The sequence below is a fragment of the Mycteria americana genome, chromosome 1 (assembly GCF_035582795.1).
Source record: "Mycteria americana isolate JAX WOST 10 ecotype Jacksonville Zoo and Gardens chromosome 1, USCA_MyAme_1.0, whole genome shotgun sequence".
Classification (NCBI taxonomy): Eukaryota; Metazoa; Chordata; class Aves; order Ciconiiformes; family Ciconiidae; genus Mycteria; species Mycteria americana.
Window position 1 is genome coordinate 7,875,133 of NC_134365.1, and position 16,354 is coordinate 7,891,486.

Below are 16,354 nucleotides of genomic sequence, written 5' to 3' on the forward strand. Positions count from 1 at the left end.
GGAGTGAGAGGGGAACTTCACCTGTGAGTCATCTAATTGCATAAATTCATTGCATTAATTGCATAAATTTCCAAAGGCAATATATTAATATGAAAGTCCAGAAATGAATTGATACAACTTCAGTTTGCAAAGCATCTACTGGGGAAAGGGAGGAGGAGACTAACTCCTAAGCATGTGCCTATCACGATGGTCATTCCTGACCGTTTTTTCTTCGTAGTTGAGCACACTGCAGGATATTAAACAATTAAAATAATGTTCTTGTATCCCAGATGCCAACACATGACAATGCGAGATTCATTCTTCAGATTTCTGAATGCTATGCATGCATTATACAACATACAATTTTCAAACTGATTAAACAAACTGCAAATGAGATCGCATCACTAAGCGGATCAAACAGAAGGATCGCACGTGTCTAGAGAAGCAACTACTTACCCAACCTGGGCATAACTGCCCCCAGGAACTGTTCATCTTCCTGAAAATGGTTTTCTTGTAGAGATTCGAGCAGTTTCTGTAGGACATCCTGAGGCACTTTGCAGCCTGTGCCTTTCAGTTCAGTGAATCGGGTCAGACGGAAGCTCTTGTCCAGTTCGTAACTCTCTGGGTTAAATGACTCCCGAACAGACATGGTTCTCTCACACAGACTGCTGGCCTTTCCCACCGCAGAGCAACGGTATCAGTTTCTCTGCTGATCAGTCTAATTAAAAAAAAAAAAAATAAAAATTGGGAACATTAGAAAATCCTAGGACCTGCAGGACAACAGGTTTTCCACATAGAGCAAGTTAAAAAGAAAGAGAAAGCACTCAACGTCGTCCTTCACTTGTTAAGACAGGCGGGCACATCTCATACGACACATTTCTCTAAGGCTACAAAGGAATGACTCCTCTTCCTACCTTCCAACGTTTAAACTATAACTATGCCAGGCGAATCAGAGAATGAATTTCTTTTCCAGCTACGCTGCGTAAGTTTTTCATTAAAAAAAGAATCTAACACACTTACCTACCTCATTTAACACAGAGGTAATGAAAGAAATAATAGTTCCCAGAGCACTTAGGCTGATTTCCAAAAGGCAACCTGGGCCCTGATCCTGCAACACGCTAAATAGAGACATCTGTTTGTACTCAGCTCAGTGCAGGGTCATAATTTTAGCCATTAATGTCTTAATCTCAAAAATAAGATGCTTTTCAAATAATGGCTCCGCTTCAGTTCTGATGTAAGAAGCTGAAACTCCATAATACACCTGTTCTCCTTGGGGGAAAATGCCAGCCCGGTGTTCTGTTAGTACAGGTAACAGAAGAACAAAGAGGCCGTATTTAAGCAGACTGGTTTACCTACAAACATGCCAGTTTACCTTTTAGTACATTCGCAGGCATAAAAATGCTGAAAAGAAACGTTTCTTGCCTCTCAAGCCCTTTTTTAGTCAACTAACGATACTGAGAATACAGAGAATTGCCCATTAAAGTGGTAATGTAAAAAGACACTGATGCAACTCATTTAATAAAATTCTTAACAATGCACGTCTAATTTTAGAACGTTTTTCCACTCTGACTCACATATACTGCACTCCAAAACTAATAAGAGGCCTAACCGAGACACTGACTTCTAAACAGGAACGGCTGCGATACAATGCAATTCATCTTTCTCAGAGAAGAAGTTTTCAGGAATTACTAAAAACGACCTGTCTGCGGTAGTTTCTTAGAAAGCAAGGATCCTGCCTAACAACGAGAACGGAGCTCAGCAGCATCACTGACAAAATCTGATACTGATGGTCATACCATTACGAGGTTAAGCTGAAAAGCAAAAAATAGGAATGCAAGTGACTGGTATTCACTAAGTTCGACAGCAGTAAACGCAAGAAAGAAGGAAATCTACAGACTGTGCAACCAATTTCCCCTATACAGCACTTATTAACAAGTACGTCCATTTCATAAACCCTTAAGTCTCCTAATTTATTGAATATACTTTGTAGGAATTGAAGTTTTAAGCTCCCTGAGAACTTCTGATGTGGAGCCCAACTCCTCTTTACAGTGCTTTCCCTCCTTCTCTGGGAGGCGTGGCACTTATTTAAAACAAATCTTCCGAAGCCCAGGCTCGGGCAGTAATCCAAACTCTAGTTACAAGAACGTGTCTTGGATGAGCAATGAATTCAGTTTGTAGCTCTTGTCTTCCAATGCAAGACACTAACCGCTTGCAATCAAAAAAAAAAAAAAAAAAAAAAAATAGCGTCTGGGAAACAACCTGTCAACAGAAATGGGAGACAAAAGCTTTTCACGGAGGGAGATTTTTTTTTCTTCATTCTTTTTTAACACTTCATTCTAATGAATTCCAGAAATTTATAAAAAGCAGCTTGCCCCACAAGGGAAACATTTTCCTTCATCTAACTAGCAATTGCAATATGCTTAGCACCCCCTACCTACTTATATAGGGAAGGATTCAGAGGCCACAGCCTACCAGGAACTTTTTGCAGTCTTGAGGACTGTAAGACACAGTAAATTCTGTTCCCTGGTTCGAAAACAAATATTGAAACAAACAAGACGATTTTATTTAATGGAAAACATCCACAGCGCAAGAACACAATAACTTTTTAATGAAGATCTCAATAAAGCTACATGCAACGATGTATTTCGCAGACTGCCATGGGAGCAAACTTCCTAGTAAGAGCAAGTTTCTTGTGACTGCTGGCAGTCTATCCAGGCATGCAATGTGAGTGTGAAGCATCCCTCCCCAGTACAGGAAAACACCTCGTAACCCAGACGTTTCTGACTTTAAAAGAACGGCATAATAAATATTAAAAACTAGAGTTTAACCCTTGCCTCCCTACAGAGCAGAGAGAGGAGAGCACAGGAGCAAAACGGGAGAGAGCGAGGAAGAACTAGAGCCGGGTACCTACCCGAAACAAACCCAAGAGCAATTAACGGCAACCCAACCGCCTGAGACCTACGGGGTGAGGAGCTGCAACAACCATTTATCCACGGCGTGCGGCGAGGAGCGCTGCGGAAAGACATGGCTCTGGGACACCTTAAATTTGCAGCCGCTGCCTTTAAAGGCAAGCCAGGGCCTTCACTGTTGCTCTTTGTGCAGCCGGAGAGGAGAAGGAGGCGGAGGGGGACGAAGAGCAGCCCGGCTCGCTGCGCGCAGAGAGGAGCCGCGCACGCAGCCACCCCTTTCCCTTGCTCCGGAGGGGGCGAACCCCGCGGGGGGCGGCTCGGCCACGGGTGAGCGACCCCCCCCCACCCCGCACACACCCCCCCGCACCCACGCGGGTCCGGGGCGCACGTGCGTGCAGGTAAGATGTCAGCCGGGGCGGGGTTAACCCCTTGCTGGCGGAGGCAGGCTTTGCAAGCGGCGGCGGCACGAGCCGCCAGCCCCAGGGCGGGCGCGCGCGCGCGCGGGGCGGCCGGTAAAACGTTGAGCGCGCGCCGCGCCGCTTCCCCCCCCCGCCCCCCCGCCACCGCCGTCGTCGCCGCCGCTTCGTGAGGGGGAGGGAGGGAAGGGGGGGGGGAAGGAGGGAAAAAGAGAAAAAAAAATGTCGGCGGGCGAAAAATTTAACCCGTCCATTGCCGGCGCCGGATTTTTTTAAAGCGGCCGCGGCGGCGGCGGCGCGGTGAGGCGCACCCCCCCCACCCCTCTTCTCCCGCCCTTCCCCCGGGGCCGGGCTGAGGGAGGGCGGCGGGGCCCGGGGCCAGGCGGGCAGCCCGCGCCCCAGCGGCGCGGCACCGCGCCGACCCCCGCGCCCGGCCCGGCGTAACGGCGGAGGCGAATTCCCCTTTAAATCTCCCCGCCTTGCACCCCCACCCCCCCCCTCCTCCTCCCTCCCTCCTCAGGTCTCCCTCTTACCGGCTCGCCTCCTCGCCCTCCGCCTCCTCCCGCGAACGGGACTCCCAGCCCAGTCCCACAATGCACCGGGCGCGACGGGCTCCCTCAGCGCCGCCTGAATAGAAATGCCGCCGCCGCGGCCGCCGCCGGGCACGGCGGGGTTAACCCCCCCCGCCCCCCCCCCCGCGCGCCTCGCCTCGCCTCGCGCGCGCGCGCCGCGCTCCCCGCCCCCTCCCGCCCGGCGGCCGCGCGCGCAGCGCTCTCCCCCTCCCCCCTCCCCGGGCGCGTTCCCGCGCGGTGGCGCGCGGCCTGTTGCAGCGCGACTTGTTGCAACTTCCCCCCCCCCCCCCCGCCCCGCTTCGTGGCCGTGCACGCGTGGGCTGCAGGGGTAGGGTGCATTGCACCCCCGTAGCGCAGCGCTCCGCGCGGGTGGGATTTGCGCGCAACGCGCCACGCGACAGGGGGTGCAGCCCCTTGGGGAGCGGGCGGGCGGGCGCTGCTGCTGCCCGCTGCAAGGAGCGGGGGGGGGGGGGGGGGGGGGCGTCACGGTGGGGCCACGCAAACCCCTCCCGGCGCTGCTGGGCGCGTTGCAAGTGTTGCACCGTGCTGTGGGCGCGTGGCTGGGCACGGGTGGGGGGGACGCATCCTGCTGGCGGGGGCTCGCCCTCGGGAGGAAGCGTAATACCGAGGTGCAGAGCAGGTTTTTAAGCGGGATTCAAAAGCAATGCTAGTGCGGTGGCGGGGGGGGACAGATGAAGGGGTTCGTTTCCTCGAGTCCTTGCGTCCCACCCGGCGGGGTGCTTTGTGCAGGCTCCTGCGGTGGAGAAACCCCGCTGTCCAAATTGTAACATTTCCTCTGTAAAGCGCAAGTCTCTCTGTTAAAACAATTGCTCCGAGATGTTGCCCTTGAATAATGAAAATGTTGGGTTTGGGAGCATTTCGGGCAAGAAATTTAGCCGGAGCTGAGGAGACCCTGCGCTTTTCACAGCCGCGTCCTCCACCTGTGCTGAATGTTGCCCAGAAACTGGACAAAAAGTCACATTTGATCCATGTTGCACGCAAAAGCTGGGCAAAAAGGAAACCGAGGAGGTTAGGTGGACTTGACGATGGGCAAAATTTGGCCACCGTTAAATTTTTCTGGAGGCAGAGCCAAGACCGTGGCCCGGAGGAGCCCTCAGGTGTCATCTCCAAGGGTCTCCATCGGTGTGTGGCCCGTGGAGGGCTGCAGTTACCACACCAGGAGTCCTGCAACCTGCTGGTGACTTTTTTACCCAAAATCTGGGTTGGAGCACGCTTCAGAAAAAATGTAATCTTGTTTTGAAGCAGGTGGTGGTGAGTTCAGCACAACCCTAGAAAGCTGCGCCGTGTTTAAGTACCCGTACAGCCAGGACATCCCTTCTTGTCTGAGAGTATTTGCCCAAGTCAACCCTTTTCCATCACTGATTTGCAAAGCATCCCATTTTTTCTTACGCATTTAATATATAAATCACTGGAATCTGACATATCTTTAACAAGTCTGATTTCCAGCGTCTTCTCAGTTAATTTTTCTACCTGAAAGTGGTTTGCGTGCTTCTAAAGACCCTTTTCCTCACTGATTAAAGCCAAAAATCAAATGATTCTCGCTTAAAACTTGTCTTGCTTTAGATGCAAGGCAAGTTTTCCCCAGAAAGGAGAGGATTTCAGTGTTACAGATAGCATAGGGCCTAGTTTTACATTGCCAAATAGATAAAAAAAGCACTTCGCTTCTTCTACTTTGTAATTAAGTACCTGATTAAGTAATTACCTGTTAATTCAAAGACTGCCTTTTGTGCAACTGTCTTTGAAAAAGTCCTGCCTAAAAACAAGCAGAAAGAAATTAAAATGTTGCTTTTCTTGCCTGATTTTAATTACTCTTTTTATCTCCGAGTGAGCATAGCACCCCTGGACCGTAGTGCAGAGGACCAGAGGTGCATGGGAGCTCCCAACACCAAGCACCTTTAGGAAGTCACTAATACTATTTATATAATTAATTGATTTTCAGGCTCCTCTGTGTTGCTCTCCGAAAGCGTTTCGAGCTCGACACACAGAAGTTGTTTCTCTGTGAGCAGCCGTGGGGCATTTGACTGATGGTTTTGACAGTAGAGATGAATCGAGGACACAGCACCCGTGGTCCTGACCTGCAATTTGAACTCTTCTTCGGTGCCTCTCCCTCCTCTTGGAGGGAGAGGGGGCAGAAGATCTCAGGATCTTCTGATTGCCATCGATCTGAGCTCATTTGCTGAGCATTGGCTTCGTATCATGTCTGCGTGCTCCTTGATAGACGATTTCAATGTGGGAAAAAAACCCGTAAGTATCTTGAGAGGCGGTAATCGGATGCTCTGATCTAACATTTCTCTAGCATTTCGCCATCGCCTCTAGCACCTCATTTAAAAAAAAATAAATCATGAAACATAAGGAAAACCATGAGATAAAAGAAAAAAATGAACATTGCTGATTTTTAAGCCCTGACTTAGTTTTTTCCTTTCTGATTTTTTTGGAGGGGAGAGGGAATTGAATCATATTTTCATCTTTTTTCCCACATCCATGAGGGCTAGACACTTATTTCTTTAATACGGCAGCGGGGGGGGGGGGGGAATTGAGATTTCCAGGTGGTAGCATGGCTGAAAGAAAACTTGAATACATGGAAATTCATGCCAAGGTGGCAAGGTCTGGTGACGCTGCCTCATGCCCTGGGTTACGCACAGGAGTGGGAGGGAGGTACACTCCTTGTGGGTGCCACACCAGGGGCTGCCCCGTGCCATGCCATGGTTTCTAGGGGTGGGATGGTCACATCTGAAGACAGAGATGTGGGAAAGGGTCTCCAGGAAGGAAAACGCGTGCAGGGGTATCCGTGCAGCTCATTAGTACCACTACGGATGTGACCCTCTAGAGCTGAAACTAAACAGGACCAGGGTACGGAGGTGAGCACTGTGCATAATTGACTGCACTGATTAATTAAAAGCATGCTTCTTGGCATGGGCGATGGTGGAGCGTCCTCAGGTGGATCTGCACGTGTCCCAGTGGACATGTGCACCGGTCCCTCCTGCCTGCACTGGGGTGAGTCTTTGCGTGGGCAAGCAGCGGGCAGGAAAGTAGCTTTGCCAGCAAAACAAGCCAAGAGGGAGCAGCGAGCCACATCTCCGCTGCAGCTTCAGGTTGCTGTGGCAGCTCCCAGCACGCATGTACCCCATACTTCTGCTGGGGCCCCACAGTTGAAACAGTTGCTGGAGGATGTGTGGGATCACGTGCATGCAAAGGGAATCCTGTGCATCCAGGGGAACGTTCTTTTGGTGCAGGATCATAAGCAAAACCCTAAAAGAGTAGTGATGAATCCAGCAGCCCTGGGGAGAGCCCACACTGCTGGAACCACCTGCTTCATGTAACATTTTCCTAGAGTTAAATAATGGTTTTCTAGAGTTAAAAAATGATCACATGGCTTTTTTTTTTTTTCTCCCCAAAGGCTTTTTTGCTGTCTGCGTGCAAAATCTCCAGCAGAAATTCCATGATCTGGAGCGATTTCGTCCAATGCCATGAGAACAGTCTGCTCTGCACACCTTAGGAAGTGCAAAAAGGAAAAAGAAAAGAAGATAGAGCCCTCTGTGCTGTGGCCCCTGGGTGCTGCCCAATCAGTCAGTCACACCAAACCTGGCTGCCTCCTGTGCCAGCACGAGGGTGCGACAGATGTCCTCAACCTTTACAGGTGCAGGGTCTGCATTTCTTAAGTCTTTTTTCCTTGGATGACTGGGAGCATGGATTTGGAGCATGGGAGCTTTGTTGCATATACATCCAGGTTCAATCTAAGCACTATTTCTGATCCATGTAGACTTCTGACTTGGTTCTGCATCTTTGGTGTTAACAAAATGATCAGTGTTTGTACTCTGCCTGTTCTGTTTCTTAAATGTCAGCAGAAACTTTTTTTTAAGTAAAACAATGCAGCCTCCCCCTGAAATGTTTGTAACCAAGAAACTGCGGCATCACAAGAGCATGAGAAAATATTGCTGATTAAAACCGGGGTAAGAAATGACAGTGAAAGTGATTTTTTTTTTTTTTTTTCTTTTTTTTTCCCCTCATTGCAGAATTCACAATGAAGTGGCTGGTAAAATGAGACCAGCTGGCTCAGCCCCGCTCATGCTAAATACTAGGTTTAATGCACCAAAACTGCTTCCACTGGCATGTGGGGCTGGTCATATGCTTTTGATACGAAAACTTTAACTTTAGTGTGATAATTTAATTTTTCATGTTGTAAAACACATCTCACAGCATTGCTTCCCCCCCCCCCCCCCCCCGTTTTGACAAAGCAAAGTAAGTTTGTGCTATTGTCTGCCTTCCTTGCCTCCTTTTTCTCTTCTTCCTGAGTCTCATTAATACATAAGCGATATTAAATAATAATGATGCCAGTAGTGGCCTCTGCTGTGCCTCGGTGTTTGCTCTGTTTTGCTTCGAGGAGCAGATGTTCCCTGTCTCTGTTTTCTGTCACCAAATGGGGACTTTTCCCCTTTAACCTTTGATAAGGTGCTTTAATAGTCTCTGACGTGAGATTTTATCAAAAGCCAAATAAATCATACCCGCGTAGCAGCTTTTAATAAATGTTTCCGTCGTGTTTTACAGCAGTTTAAGGAAGTGCAGCTTCCTCTGTGTTTTTGCAGGCTGTATTTATCTGGTGCTCCCTTCGCCCGGCTGCCCTCTCCCCAGCCCCAGTGGCCCCAGGCTGGGCTGAGCCCCCGTGCCTCTGCACCCAGATGAGCATCCGCCGTGGAGGGACCACCCATGGGCAGGGGTCCCAACCGGGGCTCTGCAGTCCTGGGTGCTGCTCCAGCACCAGCCCCTAACCAACCTGCACCGAGTACCCGTCAAAGGGGGTGATGCTGCCTACGAACAGTCGATGGGGTCCAACTAGTCTTGCCTGGACCCCATTTTCCAACAATTACTGATGTGAGATGGGAAGGGCGGCATGTACAGGAATGCTGCTGGGGTCTCGGTGCTTGTTATCCTCTTGCTGTGTGCCCGGCCAGGGGCTGCTGGCTGCTTTTGCACCAGCATTTAAACACCATTGCACTTTAAAGCTGCTCTAACCCTTCCTATGAAGAGGCACCCTTGCAGCGCCCATCTCTTCCTCGTCCCCTTTGCAGCGTTTCATACCTTGCCTTTGCACTTGGCCACCCTGAAAGCCCCAAGGGAAAGTCCACCTCCCAGTTTCTATTTATTTGCCCAGGCAACTACATGGCTCATGACCAGCCATCAGCCCTGGGCTGGGGTAGTGAGGACTGTCCCAGGGGCAGGAAGACTCAGTTGCAACTCAGATGGAAGTATGCCTGGCTCTTGGAAGACTTGTGGGCAATTTGGGAAGGTGGCACTTTGCGACTGAGATGTGCCTGTGTGCTCTCCCATGGCCTCTTGCAACAGCCTCTTGCTGTTAGGGGTGCTTCTGCTGACTCCCCCTTGGCCTTACCCACATCTCTCCAAAATTGCATTAGATTTGGTATTCCCACCCCTGCCTTTGCTGTCTTGACCTGCTTGACATCCTTGTTGTGTCACACCTGGGGAACATTTCATTGACGCCGCTACTTCTGCCAGGCTGGGGCAGCAGACACTGCAGAGCTGCTCTCCGTTACTGGCCGTTCGGTCACCACATGGAAAAGAAAACAAGCGCATGGGGCTGGGCGATGCAGCAGCCTCTGCCACGCTCCCTGCAGTGCTGCTGCCCAGCCTACTCATGAGCCACCTCCTTCCCCCTCCAGCCCCGAAAGTTCACCCGTGCCGACAACATCTGCTTCGGTGGGCAAGCCTCAGGCCTTGCATTGCCCGCTAGCATGCTCCTTGTGTCCTTCATCCTTCGTAGGGCTTTGTTTCCCCAGGCCACATCCCACCATGCTGAGCCTGGGCATCCCCCAAAATTTGCCATTCCCCCATGCCAAAAAAAGCTTTGGCAGGGACATGCCCTGGAAGAGCCGCTCCTGCAACGTGGATGGCACCAGCACGACCCCGTTATCACCATCACGGGGCTGCTTTGGCCCCATGCACAGCCCATACACCCTGTGCTTTTCTGCACCAAGATCCTTTCCAAGGCCTGAGCCTATAAATAATCCAGGAGCCTCGCCTCCCGCCCGGCTTCGCGCGCCGCTGCCTTGCTTTGTTTCAGAAAGGACTGTGCAGTCCTGCCAGCCAGACCTGCAGCCACCCGATACAGGTTCCCTTGGGATGAGCCTCGAACACTAACTTCCCAAATTACCGTCTGGAGCGATGGGTGCAGCCGAGCTGAGCCTGCGATCCTATTCCAGCTGCTGGCACTCACCAAAACATCTGCCTTGCCTGCGTCGTGCTTGTTGATGGAGCTGTGAGCAGCTCCCGGCACATCATTTGGGAATATAAATTGAGTTCCTCCGAGCTGGAACCACCTGCTGCAGATAATTTCTTTGGCAAGGAGTCTTCTTACTTACTCTCCATCCAGGATTTTTCTGCCTCCCGCTGCTGGCAGCCCTACCCAGTAGCTGGAGGGGTTGGTACTGATGGGTGGGAGTTTACGTGAACTTGTGGGGGAAATGCCGTCCTGCTGCCAGAGCACAGCAGAAGGCAAACGTTTAAACCATATAATCATAGAATCATAGAATGGTTTGGGTTGGAAGGGACCTTTAAAGGTCATCTAGTCCAACCCCCCTGCAATGAGCAGGGACATCTTCAACTAGATCAGGTTGCTCAGAGCCCCGGCCAACCTGACCTTGAATGTTTCCAGGGATGGGGCATCTACCACCTCTCTGGGCAACCTGTGCCAGTGCCTCACCACCCTCATCATAAAAAACTTCTTCCTTAAGTCCAATCTAAATCTACCTTCTTTCAACTTAAAAGACCTCTCAGACCTCCCAGCAGGACTGATGCAGAGGGGCTGGGGCTTCATCCAGAGGAGTTTGTCCAAGACCCATCAAGATGCAGGTGGGACACGCTCCTTTCCTCAGCCACTGACGGGCTGAACAGCCTCAGCTTGGACTCCGTCTTGCTTTGGGTGCTTTGGTTTTTGAGGTGCCAGGCACTTGTTGATGCTGAACTGAGGCTAGTTGGATGTGCGGGCAAAGAAGCAAGCAGCTCCCAGGGCAAACAGGCAGCTGTCGCAAGGAGCAAAATGACCGCAGCAATCCTGCCTGCTTTGCCTGCTGGAAACTAGGGTGGTGGTGGTGGTGGGTGCTGCTGCCCCCAGCTTCCCTTTCCCCTCCCTAGGGTGACACGCAGCCCTCCAGCTCTGTCCCTGCCTCTGCTCCTTCTTCTGGCCCAGCAGTATCCTCATGATGAGCATCTAATTAGGATCCATTAAACACACCTGAATTGTTGGCTGCCGAAGCGGAGCTGAATCGCACCCTGGGATCACACCAACCGGGTACCCAAAACTTGAGCAAAAGAGGAAAAGCGGTTTATACACCCAATTCCCTGTTGGGAAATAGGTGTAACGTCAGCAAAGCACTCTCAGGGTTGCAGGCGAGGTGCCCTGGAAGAGGCCACGTGTGCTCAGTGCAACCGCTTGTCTCCGCAGGGATCACCACTGTGCAACGGTGTATTTTTCCCTTTGGAAAAGCAAAAATAAACGAGACCCTAAGCAGGGGTTCAGTGGTTTGTTCTCCTTGAGTGGCTGAATGTGAGCGTGTTGCCATAACAGTCTCACAGCAGAGGAGGAACCTAAACATCTCTCTTGCGTCCAGTCCAGCTGCTGAGCCTGCAGGTAGCGACTCCCTCGAGAATCTCCTGGAAAGCCCCTGATTTACACGCAGTGAGAGACGCAAAGGCTGTTTCACAGGGACGATCGGTGGAGCTGCTAGGAGGTGAGACCCCTCCGGTGAGGCTGGACTTCCCACCATGCTGGGACGTGGGGGTGGATGGAGGGGGGCATCGGGGCTCCCCGCAGCCTCTGCACCCCGAAATGCAGCCCTGCACTCCCAGGCACGCCCAGCGGTGGTGAGAAGTGCTGTAATGTGGTGGTCCGCATCCTCCTAAAGGGCTTTTTTCCAGCATTTAAAAGAAAAAAAACCCAGCAAAACACACAGGGAGAGCAATGATCACACCGTTAAATCTTCCCATTGCTCCATTTTTTCCCCATCCCCTGCATCCCACGGTCCCCCCCCCCCCCCCCCCGCTGCTGCAGCCAATTCCGAGTGTATTTTCCCAGGTTTTGTGCCCAGACTTGGCATTAAGTAAACTCTCCACAGCAGCATCCACCTTTGCAGGACTTCACCCTTGGGCAGCGGGATAAGCCCGTGGAAGGGGGCGAATGCTCAGGGCAGCTTGGGGGTCCCTGGGGAGAGACGTCCCTCCGGGTGAAGTATTTTCCCATGCAGATGGGAAAGCAAAGCCCATGTACCGGCAGGCGCTGGGCGCGTATGGGCAGCGCTTGGGGGAAAGCAGCAAAGCAAAAACCAGTGATCAACCCCAGCAATGGCCGCTTTGATTTCCAGAAATGCAATTAACACCCCCCCTGATGCAACTCCGTGCCGGAGAGTGAACCAGCAGGGAAGAGCTGCTCTTCCCAAATGCAAAGCGTTGCCCCAAGCCCCGTCTGCCATTTGCTCGAGTGATGCCTGTGGAGTCCAGGGAGTCACTGCCGAGCCAAGTCTGACTGTTGTTTTTAACTCAGTTATTTGATTTAATCCAAGCTGTAGAGCCAAACCTTGCTATGACTAATATTCTTATCACTATCCATATGTCTGCAGTGTAACTAATGGGATGTGGGCTCAAAAAAAATGGGCTTTTTTTTTGGTTGGTTTAATCCAGGTGGCTCTGCGAAAGCTGGTGTGAACATCAGAGGGTGAGAGGTGGATGCAGGATGGGTGGACCGGAGCAGAGAAATGCAGGGGTCTGCTGGCAGGTCTACTTGTGCCACTTAAACTGCCACCAAACATCAGCCTCTTGTGCACCTGACACTCAGCAGATAGATAGTGCCAGGAACAGAGCAATGAACCCAACCCAGTCTTCGCAGTTTGGCCAAAGACCACGGGCACTTGCTCATAGAATCACAGAATCACAGAGTCATAGAATCATAGAATGGTTTGGGTTGGAAGGGACCTTTAAAAGTCATCTAGTCCAAGCCCTCTGCAATGGGGGCATCTTCAACTAGATCAGGTTGCTCAGAGCCCCGGCCAACCTGACCTTGAATGTTTCCAGGGATGGGGCATCTACCACCTCTCTGGGCAACCTGTGCCAGCGTTTCACCACCCTCATTGTAAAAAATGCCTTCCTTATATCTAGTCTATCATGCCTAAGGTGATCTTAGTGGTACATAACACAGGCAGGTCAGGGTGGTCCTGCACAGTTGGTGGTGCTGTCTTGTATTGCACCTGCAGCATCCCACCTGGGGGGACCATTGGCATGACTGGGACAGGCAGGGTTTGCTCCAAGGGACTCCCCACTGTCAGGAGACCCCTGCAATGCTCATGACATAGAGTTCAAATACCCTTGTTGAGTGAGTCAACCACTATTAGAAGCAAAGATAATATTTTAGACGTGATCTCCTTGAACAGACAATATTGCAGCGAGTTATAGACCAAGGAGGCAGAGTTCGGGGTAGAAAATTGCTTTTAAGTTCAGCCATTTAAGACATCAGCATTAGTTTTGCTTCTAAAACTTTCCGAGTGTGAGCAAGAATCACCTCGCCCACCCACACTCACTAAATATTTAGTCATTTTTAACAAGTTAAACAAAGCCCTTTGATTGGATTTATGCTAATGGCTCCTCCGTAGGCATTTCTGATTCATTTACATTTCATTTTAAAATTGCCTGTGTACATTGCTGATTCTCACCAACACCATTAGCAGATAAAAGGAACAAGTAACAGGTCACAGACGCCACAAGATGGCAATAGTTGAAGAGCAATTTGTTTCTGGAGGAAGAGATCTGGGGTTCGCCAGCAAACCATTTCTCGAAGGGCACTGTGCTGCCTGTGCATTAACCTTCACACTTGCAGAGGGATTTGCGTTGGACAAAAGCAAAGTAGTTTGTGCACAGAGTGGGTGGGTTCATCTTCTCCCCCCGGAGACAGGGATGGAGGATGACGGAGAAGACGTGAAAGTTGCCCAAGGTCAGCCCAGCAGTGTCCTGCCTCCCAATTTCATGGCTCTTCAAGCAAAACTTGCAGCGTGAAACACCTTGAAAAAGCTTGCACACCCAGAGATAGAGTGGGGTACCCACAGCCTCTGAGTCTTGGCTATGGGTGCAAAGGTTGGGTTTTCCTGGGTCTGAGACTCATGGGAGGCTGGCAGACAGGTACATCGCTGTGCCAACAACCTGCATGCATCCGCTGACACCTGATTTGTGGGGTCAGGAGGAGAGGTCTCAGCCCCACAGCACCCCTAGACCCAACACGGAGGGGGCTGCAGCAGATAGGAGCATGTCTGACTCTACGAGAGGGCTAAGACCCTGGGTAAGACAGACCTGATTACTCTTCAAACAGTGTTAGATCCTATATGACCTACAAACTGCAGTGATGGGGTTCATGTCTTCTGTAAGGCCTTTGATACAGTCCCCCACAACACTCCTGCCTCTAAGTTGGAGAGACATATCTTTATGATGGTTGGAGTGTTAGATGGATAAGGAATTGGCTGGATGGCTGCATCCAGAGTTGCAGTCAACTTCTCAATGTCCAGGTGGAAACCAGTAATGAGTGGTGTCCCTCAAGGGTTCATACTGGGACCAATACTATTTCATATCTTCATCAATAACATGATGGCTATTAGTGGTTTCTAGTGCACACTCAGCAATTTTGCAGGTGACACCAAGTTGAGTGGTGCAGTTGATTTGCTGGAGGGAAGGGATGCCATCCAGAGAGACTTTGACAGGCTTGAGGAATGGGCTCATGTGAACCTCATGAAGTTCAACAAGGCGAAGCGCAAGGTCCTGCATCTGGGTCAGGGCAACCCCCAGTATCAACCCCCCAGTCCTGCAGACTGGGTTGTTCAGCCTGGAGAGGAGAAGGCTCCGGGGAGACCTTATTGTGGCCTTTCAATACTCAAAAGGGGCTTAGAAAGACAGAGAGGGACTCTTCGCCAGAGCCTGTAGTGACAGGACAAGGGGCAACAGTTTTAAACTGAAAGAGGGTAGGGTTAGATTGGGCAGAAGGCAGAAATTCTTTATGATGTGGGTGGTGAGACACTGGCACAGGTTGCCCAGAGAAGCTGTGGATGCCCCATCATTGGAAGTGTTCAAGGTCAGGTTAGATGGGGCTTTGAGCAACCTGATCTAGTGAAAGATGTCCCAGCCCACATCAGGGGGTTTGGACTAGAGGATCTTTAAAAAGTCCCTTCCAACCCAAACCTTTCTGTGATTCCATGCCCCGGCTCTGGCTGTGCTAGTGAAGCTGATGGCCTTTCTGCTCGCAAAAAAGATGTGCCCACCACATGGAATGTTGTGAATGGTAATGCAGAGCCCAGCGTTGGGCATGCAGGAGAGGGGTAGGTGCCCCTGAAGTGGATGAGGCAGCAGATCTGCAGGTGTCCGTCCTCCCCAAGCAGCTCCATCTCCCCCAGGGCTGGAACTAACGTGGCACTGCTGAGCAGTAAAGCTGCAGGCTGAGACTTCTGCAACGTCCTCCTTGAAGTGAAATCCCTCGGAGCACTCATTTTCCCTCAGCTGAGCTTGTTTGATTTTCTGCCTAGTGCGAAAAGAAGCGCAATGGTTTGACTCGGAGCAGGAAGACCATAAACCTTGGCCATGAATCTGGGCTTCCCACCTGCACAGCAACAGGTGGAGTTACCAGAAGCTCTCTGAAAGCAATCCCCAGCTATAAGAGATTTTATTCTGAAGAAAGCATCCACCTCCATTCATTAAGGTGAATGGTAGCTTGCACAGAAAACCTGGCAGCCTGGGATGAGGTCTGTGGCTGCAGCTTCCCTGGGTTGGCAGTACCTTTTGCTCCTGCCTGCAGCTCCTCTGGAGGAGAGGGGTGTCATGGACAGGGTAAGCAGAAGGTGTCCATCATCCTCGCCACAGGTCCATCACACCTGCGGGTACAGCTTCACCCCTGGCTTTTCCCTGCCATCCCGAAGGGGTGTCCCCTGTGCTGCGGGGAGGGACGGGGCAAGGGAGAATGTCACCACAGAGCAGGAGATGGAAATAAAAACCAAGGGAGAGGCGAGACAGCCTGGGGAAGGAGGAGATTCTCACGGCCTGGCCCTGGCCACGGGGCTGGATGGAGACTCCAGGGATGCCACCGCACTGGGATGGGTGCCGGGAGCCTGCTTGAGGGTGACCTGTGGCGGAGGCAGGAGTCTCCGCTGCTCTAAGGCTTCCTCAAGGTGACATTAAATGAGAGATGGGGGATGACCCATCACTCTCAGTGAAGGGCAGCGAAGGAACCACGCGGGAGCTCATTGCTGTACTAAATGTTAAATGCAAAATCTATGTTAATGCACTGGGGTTTGGCACACTTTATGCTCTCCAGGTGATGAAGCCAGGAAGGTGATGCTCTTATGGGCAGAGGAGCCAAGAAATGGAGGAGGTCTTGCAGCAGAACCCAAAACTTCATCTCCATGGGATGCAGCACATCTGC

The 16,354-nt window shown here is 51.3% G+C and overlaps 1 protein-coding gene and 1 long non-coding RNA gene across 3 annotated transcripts in view; one reads left to right on the forward strand and one right to left on the reverse strand.

Moving 5' to 3' along the window:
• The window catches only part of SEPHS1 (selenophosphate synthetase 1), a 25,169-nt gene extending 21,187 nt beyond the window's left edge, over positions 1-3,982 (reverse strand). The window contains exons 1-2 of one of the 2 annotated variants that reach the window (XM_075525645.1): positions 3,838-3,982; positions 436-697 (exon numbers count right to left, since the gene is read on the reverse strand). In XM_075525645.1, the coding sequence (XP_075381760.1) occupies positions 436-628 (193 nt within the window). In that variant the 5' untranslated portion in view covers positions 629-697; positions 3,838-3,982. Of the gene's footprint in view, positions 1-435; positions 698-2,890; positions 3,205-3,837 lie in introns of those variants that run through there. The other variant, XM_075525567.1, reaches the window with a different exon arrangement.
• LOC142421185 (uncharacterized) lies at positions 3,144-8,778 on the forward strand. The gene is made up of 3 exons (XR_012778853.1): positions 3,144-3,286; positions 5,837-6,141; positions 7,295-8,778. It is a non-coding gene; the product is annotated as an uncharacterized LOC142421185 (long non-coding RNA).
• The last annotated feature ends 7,576 nt before the right edge of the window (positions 8,779-16,354 follow it).